This window comes from Petromyzon marinus, chromosome 8 (assembly GCF_048934315.1).
Source record: "Petromyzon marinus isolate PM22_M1 ecotype Great Lakes invasive population chromosome 8, UKy_Petmar_22M1.pri1.0, whole genome shotgun sequence".
NCBI classification, from domain to species: Eukaryota; Metazoa; Chordata; class Hyperoartia; order Petromyzontiformes; family Petromyzontidae; genus Petromyzon; species Petromyzon marinus.
In genome coordinates, this window is record NC_133674.1 from 14,932,257 (window position 1) to 14,958,066 (window position 25,810).

At 41.0% G+C, this 25,810-nt stretch overlaps 1 protein-coding gene across 4 annotated transcripts in view; it reads right to left on the reverse strand.

The window, feature by feature from the left end:
• The window catches only part of LOC103091780 (phosphoinositide 3-kinase adapter protein 1), a 199,600-nt gene that overhangs the window by 126,945 nt on the left and 46,845 nt on the right, over positions 1-25,810 (reverse strand). For 3 of the 4 annotated variants that reach the window (XM_032949831.2, XM_032949833.2, XM_032949832.2), the window contains exons 5-6: positions 10,541-10,685; positions 9,949-10,091 (exon numbers count right to left, since the gene is read on the reverse strand). In XM_032949831.2, the coding sequence (XP_032805722.2) occupies positions 9,949-10,091; positions 10,541-10,685 (288 nt within the window). Of the gene's footprint in view, positions 1-9,948; positions 10,092-10,540; positions 10,686-21,117; positions 23,538-25,810 lie in introns of those variants that run through there. The other variant, XM_076065679.1, reaches the window with a different exon arrangement.

The window sequence follows — 25,810 nt, forward strand, 5'->3', positions numbered from 1 at the left end:
GCGTGCCGTGAACATGTCAGTTTTACATGAATATTACATATCAGGATCTTGTTCATTATGGAAATTAACTATACAGCTCATAAATTAGATAATAAGTGTAACTCGTAAACATAATACATCAATGTTTTTATTATTATAATACAATGTTCTATTCGTGTACATTCTGCATATCTATTTCTATATGTTTGAACTTAACATAAAACCTCTCACGCGTGAATCTGTAGCATTTGGATTCGCATATGAACACAAAGCGTTGTATTTTTGACGAAATTCATCACGTACATGCATTCTGAATTTCAAGACATACGCCCAGCTTACACTGCACTATTAGGTTATTACTTAAATGGTCTGCGCATCGCTTTGCTAAACTGAACCTCCGAGCACAGATATGTGCGCAGCACATCGACATGCTCTGCGGAAACCCACCACAGACAACACCTGAGGTTTATAAAGCCCTATGCGTGAGACTGATCGTCCTGCAGATTCATCTCTCTTCCTGCTGTTGTTCTGCCCTCCAGCCAACACTATGGCCTACCTCATCCTTCCCCCTCTCGTCTTGCCCTCACAACAACTCCTCATCCCCTATTCTTAGCTCTTTCGGTAAAGTCACGCTGAAGGGAAACAATAAAATAATAAAAAATATATAATAAAAATTCTCACGTTTCGACCATAACACAAACGGTCGTCATCAGGTGACGTCATCAGGTGACGACCGTTTGTGTTATGGTCGAAACGTCGTGAGAATTTGTATTGTTTTATATATTTTTTATTATTTTATTGTTTCCCTTCAGCGTGACTTTACCGAAAGAGCTAAGAATATGAATTACTGCAGTCACGAAAACTTTAAATCCTCATCCCCTGTCAAGCCAAGGTCTTTACAGCTCCTCCCCTGCCTCCCAAACCTCCACGCCTGCAGAGTGAAGAAATAATCCTGGGGCAAATGATCCTTATGGTGGTACCCCGGGGTACCGAATAATACAAAATGGCCGAGGCAATTAAATATTTCATTTTTGGGCCACTATTTTTTCCAGGGGCGTACTTAACTCCGCGACTGGGGTACCAATCATTCCGAAATCGGTGCCACACTCCGCGATGTCGAAACCTTGCGAGGACGATTGCGCTGAAACCCTGAACGCTCGCGGCATGCACCATACTGGTGCATCGTGAGTACGGCTCGTCGAGATGAGTCAATTGCCGCATTGCCGACCATCAACAGACTAAAAATTACTGCATCACGGACATTATGCAAGAGCCGGGGTACTATGCCCTAAGGTTCATATTAGTTCAGCCTGTCCCTCCCATCCACCTGCTTAGTCATACACGGCTAATGTGCGTAGACATTACCGTGCATTTTCCAAATTGTGTCCAGCCTTTAGCACCTGCAATTTTACAACTTCAGAAGCAAATTCTCCCATTAACATGTGTTGTGGTTCATGTACCTTTGCAAACTCTGCATAAAATTTGTGTACATTATGTACATGCAGTGTTTTTCAGTCATTTTATATGCTTAGTTATTCAAATCGTAAGACCATTAGGAAATAAACTCACAATCCACTGTTCTCTGAATATTTTTGCAAGCAAAAGTAAATTGATACCATAGCAAAATTAAGTTGTTATTTTCTAGTTCTATATTCATATTGGAAAATACCTTTGATTATTGAATTCCAATATGAAATTCTTATTGCATACATTTAGTTGTTTCCCTACTCAACTAATGAAGGGGTGGTGTTCATCTCCAGTTTACCGCCTTGAACCAGTGGTGGAAATTCCACATTCCTATGATCGGGGTGAGTCATCACCTGAAGACCAACACTCGTGACCTTTCCAAAATATGGTACAATTTCATCGACCCCCCTTCCCCTCAGAGGGGTGAAGAGCTGAGTCAACCGCCCTGGCCGGGATATGAACGAGCAACCTTCCGACTTGCAGGCTGCACACTACCCCCTTTGCCACGTGCCCAAATTAATTTAAATAACATTGCAGCATTTATATACATTCTTTGGACGGTGTTATACTCCCACATATGAGTAAATGTATGGTAATGTATACGCAATGTTTCGCTGTTGTATTAGGATTCCTGCCACTGCTGTGGCACACCACAAGTAACACGGATGCATCTTCGCTGCCAAATGTAAAGGTCTAATTCATCTGCAGTGGCCTAGGTAAAGGAGTACATGCGCAAAGTTCTGAAGTTTCACCTGGCTCACACTGTGACAACATGGTATTTGTCGTAGAATTGACGAATGTACATATTGTGTCACAAACTAAGGTGCATGACAATTTAGCCCACACATTTGTACGTCTATGAGAAAGGATATGGCCCAATGAGAGACTGAGAGAGATTGTTAATCATTTACAGGGCCTACCTATAAACAATTTTTTTTATTTTACCAGGAAAGGCCCACTGAGCTATGTAACTCTTTTTGAGAAGCGACCTGGCCACGAAGTGGATTATCACGTGGAAATGTATACCAACCAAATACTCTAAACGCGTGTTTCTAATTGTGGAGGAAAAAACTAGGAGCTGGAGAAAAATCCACACAGCCAGGGGGAGAGACATGCCAACTTCAAATATACAACAGGCATCAGGGTTGGGATGGAACTCACGACCTCCTGTATACCAGGCGAGGTAGTTAACATCTCACCAACACGGCACATCTCCCATGCAATGCTTAACGACACCGGTTAGTGCGGGATGGTGAAGGGTGGGAAGGGCAGGACAGGTGCAGATGTCACTAAAATTATGTTAGCCCTGGCTGGAAATTGAACTTAGGTGGCTAGGTTAATAGGGCAATGTGCCAACCACTGTGCCACTGCTCCCCCACCTCCACCACTTATTACAGTAGAGAGCAAGTAAAACCCAGTGGTCAAGTATGCGAAATTAAATTTATACTAATCATGATTTATATCAAAAAAGAGATCCACAGCAGTTTTCTGTGTTGAAGTTATCATTTCAAAACAGATTTCAAAATATATTCATAGCCTTTGATGTTAAGGTACAACAGTTAACATTTGTTAGTAATGATCTACAAAGAGCATTATTTATGCATTGTCTGACTCGAGCTAATTATTCAATGCAATATTGATGTGAGTGAGTGGTATCATTTGCATACTCTGAGAACATTTATCAAAAATTTCTGATGTATTATCATCATGAATTCGGGGAGCAGTGGCAGAGTGCTTAGCGAACTGTGCTAGACCGTGGTGACCTTAGTTTGATTCCCAGCCATGGTTAACATCTGAACCAGTTCTGGGCCCTGTCCACCGCCCCACCCCTGAACGAAACAAATGACCAGGTGAAGTGCGGTCAACCTGTATGTATGTGTATGTATGTGGAACTTCATTCGCACCGTATGTAGCCAACCATGCTAATCAGAGGTGCTGAGGAAGGAAAACAAACTAAACACAAAAAACAGTTCTAAAGAAATGAGCTTTCATCCAACAGTGGATTGGCAATGGATTGTTAATTACTGATATTTGAAGACCTATCCAAAAAATGCATTAGTTTAAGTGAAAAGATCAATGAGTATATTGGACTATAACAAATGCATTAAGTTGTTATTTTTTTAATACGGCATTTGATCAGACCTTTTTCGAATGAAAATGCTCCCTCAGTGGAATAGAATTTATGTTAGATTGCCAAGTGTTCGTGCAAAGAATGTATGACATTATGGGTGCATTAGCAGATAATGCGGCAGGCACTGCCTCCATGCAATGTATTAAGTGCTTAAAAACAATGCAAATTTTTCACTGTGTTTTACAAACTGGATAAAAACCATCCTCGCTGTATGGAGCATAGATTGTCTAGTTTGATGGTCACACTGTAAGCACTCAGTGCACTGATAAAGGTCTCCAAATGACTGCATTTGTAATGATGTGGTTATTGAATTTCATGTACTTTATTGCATTTGGGAAAACAGTGATGAGTTTTAAAACACGTGTTCATATGTAATTTATATGTATAGGATTGAGTTAGGAAGTATACAATTACTTGCTGGAAGATACTCCTAACGATGGTCGCGTCAATAGTATACCATCACTTATCAATTTTATATACTAGATTTTAGTGAGTCAAGATACCACTCTATGTTAGAGAAATAATGAGAAACATAACAGCGCTTTGAAGTGACCTTTTGCAGAGTATGAAGGAACGAGGGTCCTCATGAACCAGGTAACATAAGTTCGATTCCCAGCCATTGCTAACATCAGTGGTAAATGACCAACACTTCATCAGTCTGCATTGATAAGCACGGGAAAGTATGGTGGAACTATTCCCACGATTGACACAGTGTGGGGAGGCCTCTATACATTAATGATTAACAAAGGGCTGTAAATTATTGCTATTAATGGCTCAAGAAATAATTACATGGCATCATCTGTCAGGGATATTCCCTGACATTTTGCAAGCCTCTCCTGACTGAGTTTTAGATGGGTGTGTCTTTACATCATCCCCAGACTGGCAGCTGAGATCAAATTTGCTATGAAGCGCCTCAAATATATACAATTAATGTTTTAAACATATTTAAATGCATATAATTTAAATATAACTCTGATGACACATCGTTGAGTAAACATAAGAAAACAATAAAAATTGTAGTATATATGTTCATACAATGTATGAGCAAATAAATAACAAATTGTTGTTTGCATAACGATTACGAAATTCGAATGCACTGACCAGCAGAGTCCTGTAGAATTTTGTTTACAAATAAAACAACGTATTATCTATCGCACGAAAAACACACGGGATAGTTCTGCACAGATCTTCCTATGGGAGAAGAGGATGCATGAGGGTGTACATTGCAGAGCCATGATGTACTATCTGCGCTGTTGCACTTACACAGCCAAGGAATTATTCTCCGCATATAAGGCAGAGCGCGGGTGGCTTTACCCTGTGCAACCGTCCATTTATAATATTTATTGCTTCATTACAAAGGTAGAAAAACTATCAATAGGCCTCATTACGTGACGCCATCATTTTTGACAAATTTGAGGCTGCTAAAGTAATTGGATGTGGAACGCGCAGGGATAAATTTAATTGGCAACGTGCGTGCCCATTACGCCAATTCTGTGTGTTCAAAATAAGATTGGTGCAGGACCCCTACATTCGTCAATGTGCGTAAACATCATGCATCATGCACTAATGTAGCCTGCAGACCAGCACCACATCGTTTTTGTGTTTGAAATAGTGCAAATTATAATGGAAGCATTTCCGCAGTCAAATAATATTCTGTGCTGTTATTCCAAAGGGACTGTATTCTAGTTGGCTTTGCAAAGCAAGTCTATGCACGTTGTAATATGGCAGTACTTTCACACAGTTCGAAGCATGGCAGTTACAGATGGCAGTGGACGAGTTGACTTCTATTAGGGTGGTTTCTCACACACGAAACAGCACTTAAGAGATGTCTTTAAATCCTTCCAGAGCGTAATTATCTGGCTCGAGTTTCTCCTTGGCATGGAGTGGTGATGCTAATGGAGTACACATAGGAATGCTCATCATGGCATAGTCCCTGGGTAAGAACTGAAGCAAAGTCTGGAGCTCAGCAGAATAGTTTTGCTGATGCATATAGTAGGCAGCAACCAATCCATTACACAGCATAACATTTCTCAGTCTATTTTACAATCAAAGCTGACTTAACAACACCTATTCAAAAAAATGGTGGAAAGTTGCAAGTAAATAGAAACATGAATTAACGTATTATCATTCTGCATACAAAAACTACTATCAGGCAGTATTACAAACAATATTACAGCAAGCTTTACTCCTTGTCCATTGCTCTGATCTCGGCGAAGGAACAGCCTGCGAGACTTTCAGTCCCACAATTCACATTTTTTACTGCGATTTATTTATTTGAAGTTCAAAGTGATTTTACCCAGAGCTCTCGGTGAATTCTGTGTATGTATAAGCTTGGTAAATATGTTTTCATAGATTAATCCTATCACCGCCAATAATCAAATCATGCCGAATGCTCTCTATATATATATTTTTTTAGATTTTCGAAAGTTAAGCGGGATTTGCCTGGATCGTCCGTGGATGGGTGACCACTGTGCATAACACAGGTGTTTGCAGAGTCCACATGGGTTACATGGTAGGCAGCAAAGGACCATGCAGCAAACTCCGCTGTTGTGCAGTCTGATAATCCCAAGTCTATACTTCATACCTTCACTAAGCTACATTGATTAGCGTGGTGAATTAAGGTCAAATAAACCTCCACGATGCTCATGGTGGAGGAGCCCTCATCCAAAAAAGGGCTGCACATGACCCATCCTATCACTAAATGGTCAAATCTCAGTGCATCGCGTTCTCTGGTTTGAGTGTGTGCGTATGTGTGTGTATACTGGATAGGGGAGCGGTAGTGTAGCGGTTAGCGCGCTGCGCTACGAACCTGGCAACGCGGGTTCGATTCCTGCTCACAGCCGACAAAAGTGACGATTATCTGAACCGGTTCTGGGCTTTCCCTAGGTCGACTCAGCCTCAAATGAGTACCTGGTGCGATGTCAACATCGCTACTAGGGAGACAAAGGCGGCCGGGCATGGTGCTGGCCACCCACCCCCTCGTGTACCGTGCTGGCCTTTATAGGTGCTTGCTAACAGCACATGCCCCAAAAATCTGTTAAGGCTATACGGGGGATCTTTGTCCTTGTTATACTGGATATAGTATATATTCAAATTAATTTAAATACATAGACCTTGCAAAGGAATGTTTTATTAGCAGAGCATTAGCAGCAAAGAGACAAAAATGACAAGGCCCATAAATGTCCAGCTATTTCCACTTTATTCATTACAACAGCCAAAAGGGAAAATTAGATGTTCAAAGATCAGCATTTTTTATTATTAATAGTGCTGTGCAATGAAATCCACATTGCCAGGCACTTATCCCGGACGCCTCCAAAAGTGATTAATTTATAAAGAAAAGAAAATAAAAGACCTCGTGTCCAAAGTGCTATCTGAAAGGCATTCAAGACATGTGCAGCCGTGAAGATGTTTTTCTTGACCCAGAATAAAACAATGTGGGTGGTCAGTATTCCGCTCAGAAACCATATCGACTGTCCTCATTTATATCATGTTTGCGTTTAAAAAATACCTGCAATCGGCATGAAATGCATTTCAGGTTTGAATGTGCAGCAATACGGGACTGTGCCGTACATAATTTCTGACAGCCTCACACGATTTGACATATGTTTTTGCCGCGCAGACACTAGTAGTCATGCTGTGCAGTGGGCGTCGATGTAGAGTGCAGCAGGCGACAACAGCTGCACCCGAGGTCCATGGCAAATGGGTGACCCAGGTTCCGGGCTACCACGTTGGGAAATTGCACAGACAGTGGTGGGAACCCCACTTCATTCCCTGCACCACGGCCCACGTCAATCACGCCACACCACCGCACATCGTGGTTACAATATCCGTGAAGGAATTAAGCAGGGCCGTTCAGAAAAAGAATTTGTTTATTATTAATGGCGGTATAGCGTTAAAAAAGGAACACTTCCAACCATGCTTTGCGCAAAGTAAGTTTGTAAGATGAGTCCTGAGCAGTGTTAGCATTACTAATTAAAAAGATTGTGAAATTACATTACAGCCAATCAAAAGTTTATGTAGCTAATCCAATGACTTGAAATAAATTATTTTAAGAACAATGGCAAGCGACCAACACTGTCTAGCTGATAGCGTTGTAATGTTTTACATAAGCAAGAAAGATGTATTTTTGTTGGATACTAAAATTATCCTTCCCAGCCCTCGCAAGCACAGCAGGCAGTGTGTGTTTGTCAAGGCAACATATGTGGAGACACTCACCAAGTGCACTATAGCCAATTAAAGTCATATACACCACCTTTTCTTTGTTATTTTAGAAACTGTATTACTAAGGGGCATTAACGCGGCAGAATCCTCCACCTAAATTGATTTGAAGGCCCCCAAATCAATTCCAGTAGGGCCTTGGCTTAAATGTGCCTTTAAGTGAAGAATAATATGACATATGGCTTAGCCTCCCTAATGTAAAGCTGTTCTTGTTTTCAATAGCCAAGACATGGGTATGAAATATATTCCTCATGTCTTCCCATTATACAAATGTAAATAAGTATATATCTCTCAGGCGAATAATGTAAACACGATATTAAACGTCTTTTGTATTATATACATAGCTACTGCACATGCAAATTAACGGAATGGCCAGCATCACATGGAGCAACAATGGTATGTAAATATAAAACTGCGTCAACACATAGGTGGTAGGTAAAGATGCAGGCCTGCATTTTCTTGTTCACGCCACTGCTGGCGGACGGGCCTACGCTCCTGAGAGGGCTATAGAGAACCCTTAGAGAGCCCGCTCTGGAGTGTAATTTGGCCCTAATCTTCCACTCTGACCAAACATCTTGGAAGAGGTGGACGTACCCACACTTTACCCCACCAAATGCGACCTGCGATTGACTAATTTTGTAAAATAACTGGATGGGCAGAGACAGAGGGATTTTAGGAAACTTGTATCATTGTTTAAACTGCCACACCAGGCAGAATGAACCAGTGACATCTGGATTGCAAGTCCAGTGTGCTAACCATTATGCCATGGCATAATTCCAGAGCTATTTAGTATCTAGACAAAAAAAAACTACGGCAATACAAATGAGGCACCATTAAATATGGTTGACTTGTGCTTACAAGGCAAGTATTTAATATTTTTTTATTCCGTCAAATGATTCATTATAACGTATTAGAGTTCTCTAGCAGATACAAATTTAACAGTAATTAAGATAATGCTGGCTTTTATGCATTAAACTCACCAGAAGCTGTGGAAGGTGGTTCAGTACTAATTTGTGGCTTCATGAGGGCCTGCACTCACAGATATGTGTTGAAGCGCTATTTATTGAGGGCTCTTAATTATTTTTTTCTTTGTAGGTTCCATTCATTAAAAAAATTCCCCAAAATTTCACCCCCGACAATCTATTAATTTTAGTTTCTGATTGTAAGCCTGAAGTCAGAAAAAAGAGCATTATGTTCACGTATACCATTGTTTTTAGTTTAGTTTAGATTTACAGGAGAGAGTTTATATTTTAAAAACGACATTTGTTTTTCTTCTCTGCATGAGGTATAGCAGTAAGTGGTGTGTGCATTGCGTTATGAATGCAATAACCTAAACGTTTGATTCCCAGCGGCAAGTTTATGTTGAACTTCTTTCACACCATACGTAGGAAACCGTGCTAATTGTAGGTGCGGGGAAGGACAACAAACTAAACACAAAAATGCAGTTCTAAAGAAATGAGTTTTCAATCTAGATTTAAAAGTGCATAGCTCCAATGACCATCTTTGTTCAATGGTCAGCCAAAAGCTTCCGCGAAGATGACCGGAGGATGACCTGAGTTCGCGTGATGGTTTATGCTCCTTGATGAGATGAGCATGATACTGTGAACTAGTCCACAGCTCTCACTCTCACCTTCACTCGTCTATGTAAACGACCACGGCTACCACTTTCCCCAACCCATAATGATCAGCGTGGTCAAGTATAGTCAACCAATCCCCATGACTAACATGGAATGTGGAGGCTTTCATCCAGGATTGAATTGACAAAGTCCTGAAAATTACTTCCCACGAGACTGAGAAATTACTGTGCACGTTAGAAATTGAAATTATTATTATTACAGCCAATGCCTCTAAAACTACCACAACTTGCCCATCACTTTGCCCTCTTCTCCTGCATCCATCTGTTGCAAAGTTAACACTCTACCAATAGCCATCTCATAAATCAGCTATTTGATGTAAAAATTTGTGGATTGCACGTACATATACTCCCCAGTATTTAAAGGCATGAAAGGAAGGTAATGGTTTACGTAGGACGACCTCAGAGTGGGTTGGTGCTGCGCTCAGCAGTGCGGGGACATTTAATTAACGCGCTGATATAATCAAACGCATCAGGCAGGTCTAAAACGCAAATCATAGGCCAACTGGCAGGGCGGTACCTGGCACATGAAGGCAATGGGGTTGTTGACGTCCTCCAAGATGTTCCCAACCTCCTGCAACGCCGTGTAGTACGTCAAGGAGGTACTTTCTCGGACTACCCCAGCAGAGCACACGGCAACATGCACAGTACCTGGGGGCAAGTCTGCAAGCACAGGGCCGCATTAAATATGTATAAGTATAATACCTTAGAGGAACACAAAAAAAGTGTGCACATTGTCTTGAAATGAAGTTACCAAAAATGATTTGTTGGTCAACAGAAAAGTTCCCCAAAATACACAAGGAATAATTGAATAGCTGTTTATTCGAAAAAAAACATTGTCATACGGCAGAAAGTGAAACCGCTTCTTATCGATCGCTTTCTGGCAATCAACGCAAGCCAGCATGAGTGGGTTTGTTGACATCAAAGGCTCCCTCTCAGGGAGGTTTTAGACAGACCCAGGTTTCATTGTGTAACAGACAGCTGTGAATCGCAGATGGACCATCTGCCCTCCCCACGTGGCCTCGAAAAGCATCTATCCTTGCACAAGTACCACGGTGATTGAATTGTGGGTATCGTCATGTCTCATGAAGAGGGTGTGAAGTAGACTTTACCGGGTGCTGTACAGCGAACGGTGTATGGGTTTACACGCTGGGCAGGAACCTGCAGTGCAGGCTGATCCTTGTGCATGAATCTGCATGCGAGTGATGGTTGCTCTTCAAGCTCTTTGCGGAGTAGCACGTGCAGCTCCATTTGTTCCTGCACAGACACGTCCAACATGCAACACATAACATTTAAAGAAAGTAACGTAACACCGCCACAACTGTACAGGTTAATGCGGACTTGATAGCTTGCAAAAGGTTCCTATTTGATGTTTGAACATCTTAACACCTGTTGTATTGTCAGAAAGGGTAAAACCTATCCTTATTTTTCACAACTGTAGAGGTGTTTGCAGGTTGTGCCGTAATGTGGTCTCCGATGTGTTTACGGGTCGTGTCGCGTGTGTTGTTCCGCATGATGTCCCGACGTTTCGCTCCACACGCTGGGAGCATCTCCAGGAACCCAATCAGGCAGTGGAATAATCTGACAAATAATGCCAGGCCTCATCGCAGCACGTGGAGTGAAACGACGGACATCGTGCCTAACAACATGGGGTGTAAGCCCGAAAACACGTCAGAGGGCGATGCAATATATACTGTGTGAGCACAATGTACACAAATAAGCAAGGGTCTGCAGTTACTGCAGTGTGCAGATTGCATCTTTATTTTCATGAAATTCTACTGAGAGATGACACTGGCGTGTTGATACACATTCTATCTGTATTGCATTTCAGCATATTCATTCTTTTTTTCACAATGACTGCCAATCATACATTCGTTTAAACAGTGACCACCATTAATATGAGGGCTGACATAATAGCTTAGAGACGATTACAATACAGTATTATATGTATTTTGAACTTCTTGTGCACCATGCGTAGCCAACCGTGCTAATCGGAGGTATGGGGGAAGGACAACAAACTAAACACAATAAGCAGTCGAACGAAATGAGTTTTCAATTTAGATTTAAAAGTGCATAGCTCCATTGGCTTCCTAATACTGGACGAAAATAGATAAATATTGTGAGATCATTTCACTTACTCATAAAACATACACTGGAAAATAAACATTAAAAAATTCCTTAACAATAAAGTTCCATTTTACAAGCGCTTATGTGACTATTCAATTTAAAAAGTCCTATTTGGCATATGCTGAGGTGAAATAATATTCGAAATCAGATTTTATTTTTCTAAACTGCCAATGGCATTCCAAAATCTATCTCGTGAGTGAGCTGGATTACAGCATGTGTAATTCAGTGAGTGCTGAGTTTCCATCAAGTGTAGCGCACAATAATATTTCTCACCAGCTTGAGGGCACTATTTACCGGTGAGCCCAGCAGTAAAAAATGTTAGCTAGTCAGGCAACTTTAATATGCAATTGCCAGTCTCCTAATTTAATCTGAGTTATGTTCAACTGTTTACAGAGGCAAGAGATATGCAACATTATTAACATGCCATCAAAGCCATCAAAGCTGCTTGACTATTAAAACAAATTTTAAGCTGCAAAATAATTAGACGTGAACATCTCATTACAATCACAACACGAATGCAATTCTGGAAAGAAACCCAACAAACCGTCAATGTTTCAGACAGGTTATAATGCTTTTCAGGTTAAACAGATTGATGAGTTTCATTCCTAACCAGGTGGCAGCCCATGAAAGTATATTTATGTTGACAGTATCAGCCCGGTCACTTATAATTGCAATAAAAAAGCAATCGTGTCAAAATATGTTTGACGTTTCCTTTTGGGTTCTCAAAATTCCCAGAGGGAACCAATCACTGAAATGCACAGGCAACAGCATGAAGTCTAGAGTCACTGGTATTTGCCAGCCCCAAGCAGCCGATCAAATACAACCTCTGCATGCTCATCACCAAAGTGTTTGCACCAAACCAAGTGTTTGCGCAAATCATACCCGGGCTGAAGTGCGCTGCGCGCGGTGCCAGTGGCTGCTGATGCCACTCATCGTCGTCGACTACGGTTTGGCAGTGCACGGTGACCTGCTGGCCTCACGCACCGAGACATCGAGATATGGCCCCCCATGCTTTTGGAGTGTCTGGTCCGGCGGGTGGAGCTCACTGCGCGTCGTCAAACTCCCTCCGGGATTTGTGACTGTCGATCAGTTCCGCAGTGGACGCAAGACGGACATGTTCTCCGCAAAGTTTGCGGAGAACAAACATAGCGCCTTTGTGATAGCTTATTATTGTTGCTTATTATAGACTCTGCGAGAATATCGAATTGGGTAAAAATCTCAGAATGTCACATGTGGGTCATTCTCTGTGACATGAGGCTGGTTTTGCTGTGGTTTCACTCTGTGCTTAATGATGACATAATAGGCATTCACTGGTGAAACAGGGAGACAGAAGCAACACTTATTATAGAATTGTATAACATACTCTGTGTCACTGACTTAAGATTAAACCTGCTATGGCAGCAAATGCAGTATTCATTTAATGAATACTTGAAATGTCAATTTGTCAAGTCATTAAAGAATAGATCTAATTTGTTAATTTAAGACACTGACAGTTTACAACGTCTTAACTGTTTACTGTTTAAACCAGGGGCGGGGAACCTTTTTTTCTGCCAAGGGCCATTTGGATATTTATAACATCATTCGCGGGGCATACAAAATTATCAACTTAAAAATTAGCCTGTTATATTTGGTCCAACATTTAATTAACTCACCCCTAATGCGATGGCTGGAACTGCTTCTCTTTGGTGAGGCGTGTGATGTTAGCAGCAGCTACTCGCAACTACTTTTCCAGGTTTGCTCCTAGATTTATTGAAATTCAAGTCCCGCCTGCGGTTGCCTTGGCAGGGCCACACCAGATGATTTCGCGGGCCTTATACGACCCGCGGGCCGGACGTTCCCCACCCCTGATTTAAACAGAGCAGAGTAGTAATGATAATGCCTGGATGTTGGCCAGTGGTAACGATGAAGCTGGTTTTCTGTGTACCTTGAGAGCCTAAAGCCTGTAGGCTTTCACGACCAATGTTACGATGGGTTTTGGGTCATATGTCGTGAGTAAAATGCACTCTTTGGTTCTATTGGGTAAAGTCACGTAGGTGAAAATAAAATAACAAAAAATCACGACGTTTCGGCCACAACACAAGCGGCCTTCATCAGGTGAAGGGACGAGACTGTCTGGAGGACAGCGCTGGAGTGGAAGAAGCCACGCTAAGATCACGACCTTTAAGCTGTGTGAGAAGAAAAAGACCACGCGCCTTGACAAAGTGAGTAAAATGTGTTTATTCTTTGGGTATTTCGGTAAAGTCATGTAGATAGGTTCAAAGAAAATAACAAAAAGACCCTTAACTGAAAGACCCAAAGAATATGAATTCCTGCAGTCACGACAGCTTTAAGTCAAGATAGAATGTGTGTTACACCCTCTTCCACGCGACACAGGCAATAAATAATGTACTCAAGGGGTTTCTCTATGTACCTTTTTTTTCAACCCACACATCAAACACTCGTTAATGAAATTAGCCAAACATTCCAATCCAGGGTTTTCCCAAAAAAAGACCCTTAAAGCTCAGTCAGGCTGTCCTGGAAAAATGAATGCGTATCACTATTGTTATTGTTATACAGTGAGGGAAAAAAGCTTTTGATCCCCTGCTGATTTTGTACGTTTGCCCACTGACAAAGAAATGATCAGTCTATAATTTTAATCGTAGGTTTATTTGAACAGTGAGAGACAGAATAACAACAAAAAAATCCAGAAAAACGCATGTCAAAAATGTTATAAATTAATTTGCATTTTAATGAGGGGAATAAGTATTTGACCCCTCTGCAAAACATGACTTAGTACTTGGTGGCAAAACCCTTGTTGGCAATCACAGAGGTCAGACGTTTCTTGTAGTTGGCCACCAGGTTTGCACACATCTCACGAGGGATTTTGTCCCACTCCTCTTTGCAGATCTTCTCCAAGTCATTAAGGTTTCGAGGCTGACGTTTGGCAACTCGAACCTTCAGCTCCCTCCACATATTATGGGATTAAGGTCTGGAGACTGGCTAGGCCACTCCAGGACCTTAATGTGCTTCTTCTTGAGCCACTCCTTTGTTGCCTTGGCCATGCATTTTGGGTCATTGTCATGCTGGAATACCCATCCACGACCCATCTTCAATGTCCTGGCTGAGGGAAGGAGGTTCTCACCCAAGATTTGACGGTACATGGCCCCGTCCATCGTCCCTTTGATGCGGTGAAGTTGTCCTGTCCCCTTAGCAGAAAAACACCCCCAAAGCATAATGTTTCCACCTCCATGTTTGATGGTGGGGATGGTGTTCTTGGGGTCATAGGCAGCATTCCTCCTCCTCCAAACACGGCGAGTTGAGTTGATGCCAAAGAGCTCCATTTTGGTCTCATCTGACCACAACACTTTCACCCAGTTGTCCTCTGAATCATTCCGATGTTCATTTACCAACTTCAGACGGGCATGTATATGTGCTTTCTTGAGCAGGGGGACCTTGCGGGTGCTGCAGGATTTCAGTCCTTCACGGCGTAGTGTGTTACCAATTGTTTTCTTGGTGACTATGGTCCCAGCTGCCTTGAGATCATTGACAAGATCCTCCTGTGTAGTTCTGGGCTGATTCCTCACCGTTCTCGTGATCATTGCAACTCCACGAGGTGAGATCTTGCATGGAGCCCCAGGTCGAGGGAGATTGACAGTTCTTTTGTGTTTCTTCCATTTGCGAATAATCGCACCAACTGTTGTCACCTTCTCACCAAGCTGCTTGGCAATGGTCTTGTAGCCCATTCCAGCCTTGTGTAGGTCTACAATCTTGTCCCTGACATCCCTGGAGAGCTCTTTGGTCTTGGCCATGGTGGAGAGTTTGGAATCTGATTGATTGATTGCTTTTGTGGACAGGTGTCTTTTATACAGGTAACAAGCTGAGATTAGGAGCACTCCCTTTAAGAGTGTGCTCCTAATCTCAGCTCGTTACCTGTATAAAAGACACCTGGGAGCCAGAAATCTTTCTGATTGAGAGGGGGTCAAATACTTATTTCCCTCATTAAAATGCTAATCAATTTATAACATTTTTGACATGCGTTTTTCTGGATTTTCTTGTTATTCTGTCTCTCACTGTTCAAATAAACCTACCATTAAAATTATAGACTGATCATTTCTTTGTCAGTGGGCAAACATACAAAATCAGCAGCGGATCAAATACTTTTTTCCCTCACTGTAGAGGATAAGCATTTGATTTCTATACCTGGTTCTTAATATAATCACAGTGATATATATTCTGCAGTTAACACAATAACCTTTGGTTTAACACGTAGGCTTTGCTTTGAAACAACAAGGGTCTTTAGTATGGACTGACAGATATGATTGCAAGAAGTACGTTATACTATTCAATATATTTTCTACCCAAATATATATTTATTAATATACGCATTTTTTGTAAACAAGTAATGTCATTAAGTGGGCAAAAATGTCACCACATGGTTAATGCAGGTCGAATTAATACTTAGAAGATTTAAGTGCTCAGCGATGCACTGTTAGTCTCCTGTTTCACGAAAATAATATTTGATATTTTTATAGACGAGATAAAACATAATCAAAACATCACTAACCTTAAATAGCATTACATGAAATTGACATCGTGAAAGTGGAGCGGCAGTCGTGGTGAGTACAATGAGCTATGAATCGGTCCACCTGAGTTAAATTCCCAGTGGGGGTTAATATCAGTGGAAGAGTTACATCTGAACTAGTCCAGAGTCCTCTTCACTAACCCATATTGACCAGTAAGGTAAAGTATGGACAAACCATTCTCACCACTGGCATGGCATCTGGCAGGGATTCGGTCAACGAGTGCAGTTATTTAGATACATTTTAACAGCGTTGCCTATCTAAAGTACTTTGAATAAAACTGGAAAATACAGTTAGGCAACAGCATAGTTGGAAAGAGAATGGGACAAGAGGCAGTCAGTATTACAATAAAGAAGAGACAACGTTGGCTTGTGTGTCTATTTAGGACCGATACCACAAACAGGTGACATTGAAAAAAGATGCAATTGAAACTGATACACAGCAGACAATAGACAGACAGAGGAAGAGTGAGGACCAGCTGGGGATACAGAGTATACAGAGACTTGGCACGATGGGATCTCGCAATAATAACGGCAGAGAAGGGGGGCGAAAGATCAGAGGAATTGGCGGGAACTTGTGTCGGCGGCGCTTGCAAGGAACACACAATGCTACCACCTGACGATGAGATATTTACAAAAATGTCACGTGTCTAACACAAAGGAGGGTCACATTTAAGGGGTCATCTCATTGGCGCTTTGTAGTAGCTTAGGATTTAAATCGTTAATAGTGCAAATTAGACAGGTGTGGCACAAGATAATGTCCTTAAAGTATGTTTATTATTATAATCCAAGGTTGTTATACGTATTCCTATACAAATTCCCAAGCAACACTGCAACACGGTAATGTATGGAGATGATGCATTACAAAGTGCAACCCCTGGTGATGCATCACAAAATCTTTGATGTTCCACTGATGTTTCTCATCGTCAATGTTTTTTGCCTCTTTTTTATATGTTATGAAATAAATTCCATTCAAATTGACTGAATTATTATTATTACACTATGAAAATACTAGCCTCACTAAATGTAGAATATGTATTGAATGAAGTACATTTATTGGGATTCAACTGATGTCACAATTAATTGTTAATAAAATAATTAATATAACTATAATAATAACAACGTATTCCAACATATTTGTAGACGTGCAAAAGTAGGTCACTGAAAATCATTCAACTCGAATGTAGTTCGATATTTTCGTTACTTTACCGAATGTGGCAATTTCTGGAGCCAGTAATAGTTTAGCCCACTGACCTGCCGCATTGCCGTATTTAATTTCCTTGGAACCCCGAGAGTGATCCAATTATTTTTTAGTTTCAGAAAAGTAAATAAATTTAGCGGCATTACTGTTTGCTCAGTTCAAGAGTAAATTAGCACACGGTGCTTTAAATAACACAGGTGCGCTGTACAAAAAAAATAACCCTCCAATTTACAAGCTGCATTCTTAAATGTCCTACCTGATGGTACATCCACAGTCATTTACCATTCCTAACTTTCAAGATAACTTACAACAACAATGCTGTGATGTCTATGTAATACGAGATGTATTGTATTTATTTTCAGCTGTCTTCTTTGGTTCTTTAAATTAGCTCCTACACATCATTGTAGTTTTTCCTCCACCTTACCCAATGCTGTATTTATTTTTGATATTTTTGTGATTCATAGCGCTTTGAGTATTTTGTAGAAAGGTATTTTATCATGTCATTTATAATTACATGTTCTTCTATCTGTTTCGTATTGTTTATGCAATTCCATATTAAGCATATTACTTTCCACAATTGTATTATGAAACTATCTCCAACATATAGCAGACCATTATTTTGTAGCCAGAGTGGCCCTTAAGTTAGCCACTGGTCTTACACAATACACAAGTAATCATTGCGAAAGAACAATATCATAATTAGTGCCGTGAATTTGCTTGTACTGAATCAATGCTGCTGAAATTATTAATTGCCAGATACTTTAAGGAGACAAAGTCTGCTTATCTATCGCACTGTAAAACTATTGAATCAGTCCCAAAATAAATGAAGGTACAAAGTTGTTGCTGAAGGGAACTTACAGGTACAATTAATTGTAGGTTGATTAAAAGATGTATTTATCCACATAATAAAGTTTGGGATTTTGATTCATTACCACTTTTTTACTCATATTTACGAACATTATAGGGAAAAAAATACAGAGAAAACAACATATTCTTTGAATGCCTATGCAAATCAAATCTTATAATCAGTCTCCTCTGTAAGATACGGAGCCATCTCTTCGACAATATCAATCAGCTGTTGAGAAGACAGCGAGTGTCATTATAAATAGGTAGGGTATCTATAAATGGATCGCACTCTGTATGTCCTGGAGGCCAGTCAGCCAACAAGTCCAAATCTTCCCTTCCGTTCAGTGACAGCAAATAATAAATTAATGGACTCATTTATAAATGCATAGCTGGCTTCCGCTACCCGCAGACACGTACAGATATAAACAATTCCCTTTATTATTAAAAAGAACCGCTGCTGAACGAGTTAATATTTCATTAAAAAACAGCTTCTGAGAGCACAGAAGGGCTGAGCGAGGCAGTAGATGTAAAAGCTTATGCATTACCCGCAATCAGGAAGCAAACTCATTACTTAATAATCCTTCATTACTGCTTACACTCTCGAATGTGGGTGCAAGAACCAGAATGGCCAATAAAGCCAAGACAGCTGGGTACATTGTCATTTTATAACAGTGCCTCCCCATGCGAGATACCCAGCTACGGATTGTTCACAGATAACCAGGTAATCATACTGCGCACTGTGAAATGCAATCGCAAGGTGAAAGAGCAAAAAATAAAAAGAGACAAATACATGACTTGGGATATATTTTTGCCAACGAGACACGAAGCATACAAACGCAGATAATGGCACACGCATAGATGGAGAGAAAGATGGAAATAAACATTTCCAGATATGCGGAGATGTGAGAGAAGGTCATGGAACATTTTGCCAAATGATGCATATACATACTCTTTGGTTCTTTCGGTAAAGTCACGTAGGTATAAAAGTAATAATAAAATGAATTAAATCACGACGCTTCGATTGCAACACAAGCAATCATCATCAGGTGTGAAAACTACAGCAGGAAAATGTTTAGCTGCAGTGGGAGAGGTCCTGTGGTTAGAGGTTATATAAGTAAGAGAGGGGGGAGTCGCGGGAGGTTAATGTTGCGTTTATGCTGCTGCTGGACGGGGGGAAGTGGGCAGGGCTAAAAATGTGCTAAAAAAAGAGCAATGCCAACGCAGCAAAGCCAACGAAACGTCGTGATTTAATTTATTTTTCTACCTACGTGACTTTACCGAAAGAACCAAAGAGTATGGATCCCGAAAACTTCAATTCTAGATTGATGCATATACAATATTAAGTAAAGTGTAGTATGTAATGGTGATTTTAAACCTTTGATTAAATCAATGCTTGAAGAGGGCCACTCCATGCCATGTCAGTCCTGTGGATTATTTGACCATACATCACCATGGTGGTTGGGCGGGAATTGAACTCAGGCGACAGGGTGCAGAGCCTATTACGCTTACCAACGTACTGCCGATCCGACCTTTTAATACTTTTTCTCGTCAAGAAGCATAAACCATCACACCTAACTCCGGTCATCCCCGCAGCGGCTTGCCATCAAACAGCTTTTGGCTAGCCATCAGAGATGGTCACTGCATCACACGCTTACAGATGCACTTCTGCGGCCGTCTGGAACGCTCTTCCTTCTGATATTAGGAAGCCACTGGAGCTATGCACTTTTAAATCTTGATTGAAAACTCATTTCATTATTACTGCTTTTTGTGTTTAGTCTGTTGTCCTTCCGTTGCACCTCCAATTAGCATGGTTGGCTATGTACGGTGATAAATATGTTCAACATACATACAGCGTAAAATACAATATTTGAAATTCTCAAGTACTAAATGCTACACTACGGGAAAATAACCAACATGTTTCTAGTTATACTGCGTTGTATAGAGGGTAGGAAGCACCAAACATCACATTCACCTTCAATCGACTCCACCGTAGAATAAGTGGCACTGTATCTTTTGAATGTGAGTGATGTGCGCACAATTTCGTGACACAGAGAGAAGCATAGTGGCGGAATTTCTATTCAGTAGTCGCACGAATGCGAGGACACTCTAAAACGGATGCGAGGACACTCTAAAACGAATGCGAGGACACTCTAAAACGAATGCGAGGACACTCTAAAACGAATGCGAGGACACTCTAAAACGAATGCGAGGACACTCTAAAACGGAAGTTGTAAAAAATGTAACAGCTGAAGCCTTCGTATTGATTCCAATGATTGTTTGAGGGTGTCATGCCTCCCTCAAAACCCCACCTTTACATTCTCCTGCCTCCTTCCTTGACTTTGAAGCACTGGGAGTAGAGTTTACCTTGGAGATAACGTACATTTCCAGTGGTGTGATTCTTAATGGAAATACAGTTTTTTTTTTGTTTCACATTGAAATGGAAAACAAAAATACTGAATGTTTTGCAAAGAGTCGTGTGACTACCTCATGCACCCCGTAGAATAATTTTACTTTCCGCCCTAGATGCTCGCCTGCGGTTTGAAAACCACTCACCTCAGAATCAGAACATGTATTTATCCTGGAGGAATCCGATGACCTATAAAGCTCTTTTTAAAATTTGTTCAGTAGGGACAGGTAAGGATGCTACAATAACAAACAATGCAAAAACATGATAGGAGTGCAAAGTACAGGAAAGGTAAGCAAATCACCCAAACACTTACAAATACAACTAAAACCATCCCAATCCTACCAGGCAAAGCCTACTTATGTACACTATAAGTTATTTTTCAGAAGCGACCTGTCCACAAATGATAGCTCAACAAGGTGGCCCATTATTTGGACATTTGAACCTTATGACGGGAACCCCGGGATCCCGAATAAACGGAAGTCAAAATCGGAATTCATTTATTTACTTTTGGCGACTCCGTCCCACCGCGCACATAAACGCGGCGACCCACCTGGCGCGGATCGTTCTGTTGTCGTGTCGTCCAAGCGCAGCAGCGAGGACGAACGCGCAGAAGAAACAAAACTTTGAAACTTTGATTAGTGCATCGTGTGGAGCTCGTCGAGAGGAATAGACTGCCATACCGTTCGCCTTCAACAGCCATAAAATGACGTCGCAACGCAGTTTATGCGAGAGCCGGGGGCTTATGAGACCACGGCGTCCCGCCATAAGGTTTTTTTTATAGCACTAAAATAATCTAAATAATCTCACCTACCAAGAGAGTGAGGTTAACAACCCGGGCTGGTGGTGGTGATGCCCTGAAAGCTACGGAGAAGCCCTGTAAAATGAACGTACCTATTTTTCAATGGGGGCCAACGTCTCTTCACAGGCATTTTTCTGGTAGATAAGTAACTCAAGCACTCATTTTATTACCGTAGCAACCACTCTCCATACATACATTATGTAAACATGTTTCTACATGGTTTACGGTAGCTTGTTAAAGGCTTGTATTTATGGGAGTTGAGAAACAAAGGTTAATACTTTAGAGACTTTAAAAAGGATTATATTTTGTCTGTGAAAACTGATATCCCATCCACCGTAAAGATGGAGCAATGCAATAAGCTGATGCACAGGCGCTAGATGGATCGTTGCATCACAAAGCCGTGAGGGATGGTGATGGCTCGGGAAGCATTTATCCAGCAGTGGATTGAACACAGCTGCTGAGGAAGTATCATTATTGGTGTCATACTATTCTTCACTTCGAGAATATGTATACCTCCTGGCAGTGGCACGAGGCATTAAGTTGTATCCTGTCACTCCCCGAGCATGCAATGTTTACATAAGCCTGCTTTGAGTATTTATTGTGTGTGCTTATGGCAGTGGCACACAATAGGTTAGTGTTGGGAGGACTAACATTGAGGCGGACATGCGCCTGTGATAAAACCCACCGCTTTTTGATAAATATTGGCGGTCTAAAAAATAGGATCATCTCAACAATAAAAAGTGCCACACCTCTCAGCCGCCTAAGCATCATGATTTATAAAGCGCAGTGCATGTAGAATTAAGTCGTATACTCTATGCGGGACATTGTATGGGATATGGGTAAAGCGTGCAACTTGCCATTGCAAGGATGGAAATGCAAATTCCAGTCAAGGGTGAACTCAGCGCTTTGTTCCTCCAGGGTAAACAAAATAGGGACCACTATATGGCAAGAGTAGTTGTCCCATGGGGTAGACTGAGTCCTGCTATAGCAATGTGGAGCTTCTCAGGGCTCCAGAGGTAACGAAAGTGACACTAATTTAGGCAGGAATACCCCTCTTTGATGTGAAAAAATTCTAAACGTAAGTACAACTATATTCTTAGCTCTTTCGGTAAAGTCACGTGACTTTACCGAAAGAGCTAAGAATATGAATTACTGCAGTCACGAAAGCTTTAAATCAAAATGTAAGTACAACTGTTTACCTATAACTGGGAATAATGAATGAAGAGAGATATATGGGAAAATGCAATCTTTGTCACAAGGCAATTTTAAAATAAAACTACTACAGTACTATATTGCATATATAAAAGCACACACTTTACAGATACAAAACTATAATGACGTTTCTGTGGTAAGTGTGCCAGTCAGCGTGCGGGAACTAAATTATGAACGATACATTTTGTGCCACGATGATAGATGAGCAAATAATTTAGTTATGGGCCTGAATTTCCTGTCTGTACGTAGCAAGCTTTTTTAAGGGTAGGATATTTTTTTTTACCACTGTTATTGTGTCATTATAAAACTTTACGCAAGGCTTACTGGAGGTATAAGCATTTCTCATTTGAATAAAACAAGTTAAGCCTTTGTACAGTACTCCATTGAGCAGAATAACGCGGTTATTAAAATAGGGAGTCACTTCTCCTAGTTCCCTTGCTGTGACTAAACGGCCAGTAGCTAGGTGTGGCTGCTGTGTTAGTGAATACAGCAGGAACTTAATACAGCAGCCCACCCACTGAGCTAAACCGCGTTTGGGGGTTTATATGACGCTTACATCTGCACTCCATCCACCCCCAGCAGCTACTTTAGCCCAAAAAAAGTGCCGCCATTCATCATCAATTGTGGCAGCAGTTATCTTGATGCAAAGAGAGACAGCACTTGCCACACTCATCCACCGAAAAACATCGAGAGAAATGCAGATGGGGAGTGTTTCACGGCAGCAGGAGGCGGAAATTTCGCTGACTCGCCACAACTGAATGCAATTTATTTTAAGTGACCTTACCATCATCCATCCATCTGAACGGCTGATGGGCTACAATGGAAACAAAGGCAAGGTTCTTTGCTGTTTGGGACTAACGATTATACTCATTGCAGCAAATGAGGAAGAGTGGCTAAGCAAGGATCTCATGTGTGCAAGCGAAATGCTAAACAGTGGGTGTGGTATTCTTGGGTCTTTCGGTAAAGTCACGTAGATAGGTTCAAGGAAAATAACATATCCACGTGACTTTACCGAAAAACCCAAGAATATGAATTCCTGCAGTCACGAAAGCTTTAAGTAAAGTGGGTGTGGGTATTGTGCAGCTAAATAAATAAATAACGGCTGCCCCTTTCGCTTTTCTCTAAATGCACATCTGATAGTCTCTGATTAATTCATGTTCTGTGGCTAAGTCGCCGATTAAGAAATCGGGTCACAAATTTACTGCCGGGCCCAGTTTGGTAAACTGGGTTAACTAAAAAGCGTATTGATTTAGCAATAGAAAAAAAAACTCTGGTTTGGTTATTTAAATTGAATGGAGTTACATGTTGCTGCGTGCTGTGTGTGTGGAAGGTCTAAAAAGGAACAGTGGATTTATTTGAACCCTATTGCTCTTTGCCTGGAGTACAACACTGTGCCCCTTGTTCAAATGTGTCTTTTGCTCGTAAATGTAGAGTGTGACACTTCTTGTTTCGTACGGCTGCTGATGTAGATGCAGAGTAACGACTACAATGTCACATTCAGGTGGTCAAGCCCAGATAACCGCGTCAGGAGCAGCAGAGTGGATCGCTGTAATGTCTCTTTCGTATTTGTGGATCGGGGGCATTGCATTATATGTTGTATGGTCCGTTCTGGATGACCACAGTCGCACACTGGAGAATTTTTAATATTCATAAGTGTAACACTTATGAATACGTAATGGTCTCATCGATGAAACCAATATGTTTTTTAAGGTTATACTAGTTGCTCGTTCTCCATCATAACATATAACATGTTGGTACAATCGATGTGTTCGTAAACCTCGGAAAACATTGCCACAAGCATTTTTAATAATGTACGTGAATATGGAACCCTACATTACAACTCTTGGCATAGTTTAATCAGCACGCCAACAACATCCTCAATGCTATTTAGAGCAATGTGGGATCTTAACAGCAACAATCAGCTCCACCGACTTGACTTCCTCTCCCCCAAAAGGTAGCTGTTGAGAGTATAGATGATTACTTTAAGATTAAACACATTTGTTTACATATTGTTGACTTTGTTTCACCATATTCTTACGGAAGAGCTGCCATGTTGATTCCTGTAATCATTTTACGGTGCACAATTTTTTGTTTGTATTCAACACAAATACACATGCACAGAATGCATTAGGGCAAGACAAAGCTGGAAAACTCTGCAGCCAAGCTGCAAGACGAATTGACCTACGCTCGGTGGTGTACAGTACATGCAATACCCACCCATTCACATCTCACGGTACAAATTGGCAATGTTGAGAAATATCTGACCAAATAAATAACTTCAGTGAAAAAATTACGACAGTATTTAAATACTGTACTATACGTAACCTAATAACCAAATCACCCAAAATGTGCCTGAGATCGTCATATATCGGAAGTTAAGCAGGTCTGAGCCTGGTAATGTGCTTAGATCGGTGGCCATAATGCACAACTGGTGTTTCAAACTGTGGGTTATATAATGGGCAGCAGGGGGCAGTGTAAAAAAATAAATCCAGTATTGGACTGTACTTCTATACTGCCGCCCCTTCCCCATGGGTCAAGGAGTGTTCTCGTTAAATGTCCAAATGCTCATGAGGAGGAGGTCACGTAATTTTATCCGCATCAGTGTCCGTAATATAACGGGAATTCGTTCCGCAATGCAGATCGTCACGGATAATTGGGGCCGTCCATAAATGACATCAGGCGATTTTGGCCGATTTTTGACCCCCCTCCCCCCCTCGTCACACGGCGTCACAAAAAGTCAGACCCCCCTCAAATATGATATCACAAAGCTCTGCCCACCCCCCCCCCCCCCCAAAACCATATTTCCATTTTGAAAATAAAACATGCGTCAAATCACTTTAAACTATTGTAATTATAGTGCGTATTTAATGTGGCGCTGCACTCTGTTGTAGGAGAAAACTCGTATTAAAAAGGAGGTGCTGGAAAGCTGAAATTTAGCATAAAATTCACTTTCAAATATTCAACGTCTAGCTAAAACTGCATATGCTCAGAATATTATATTGAAATTCTCTTATAATTATAAAATATTAAAAGTAATTAGAACTATATAAAAAAAATACTTGAAACGTTGTAGTAGAACGAAGCAAAATGGAGAGTACAATCATAACAATCACATTCATTCCACAGAATGAAAAGCCCTGGTAGAATCATTAAAATAAAAATGTTTAATAATAATAAAAAAATACAAAATGTATGCTTCTCCATTCTCCCATGAAGAAGCAAAATGCTCCTT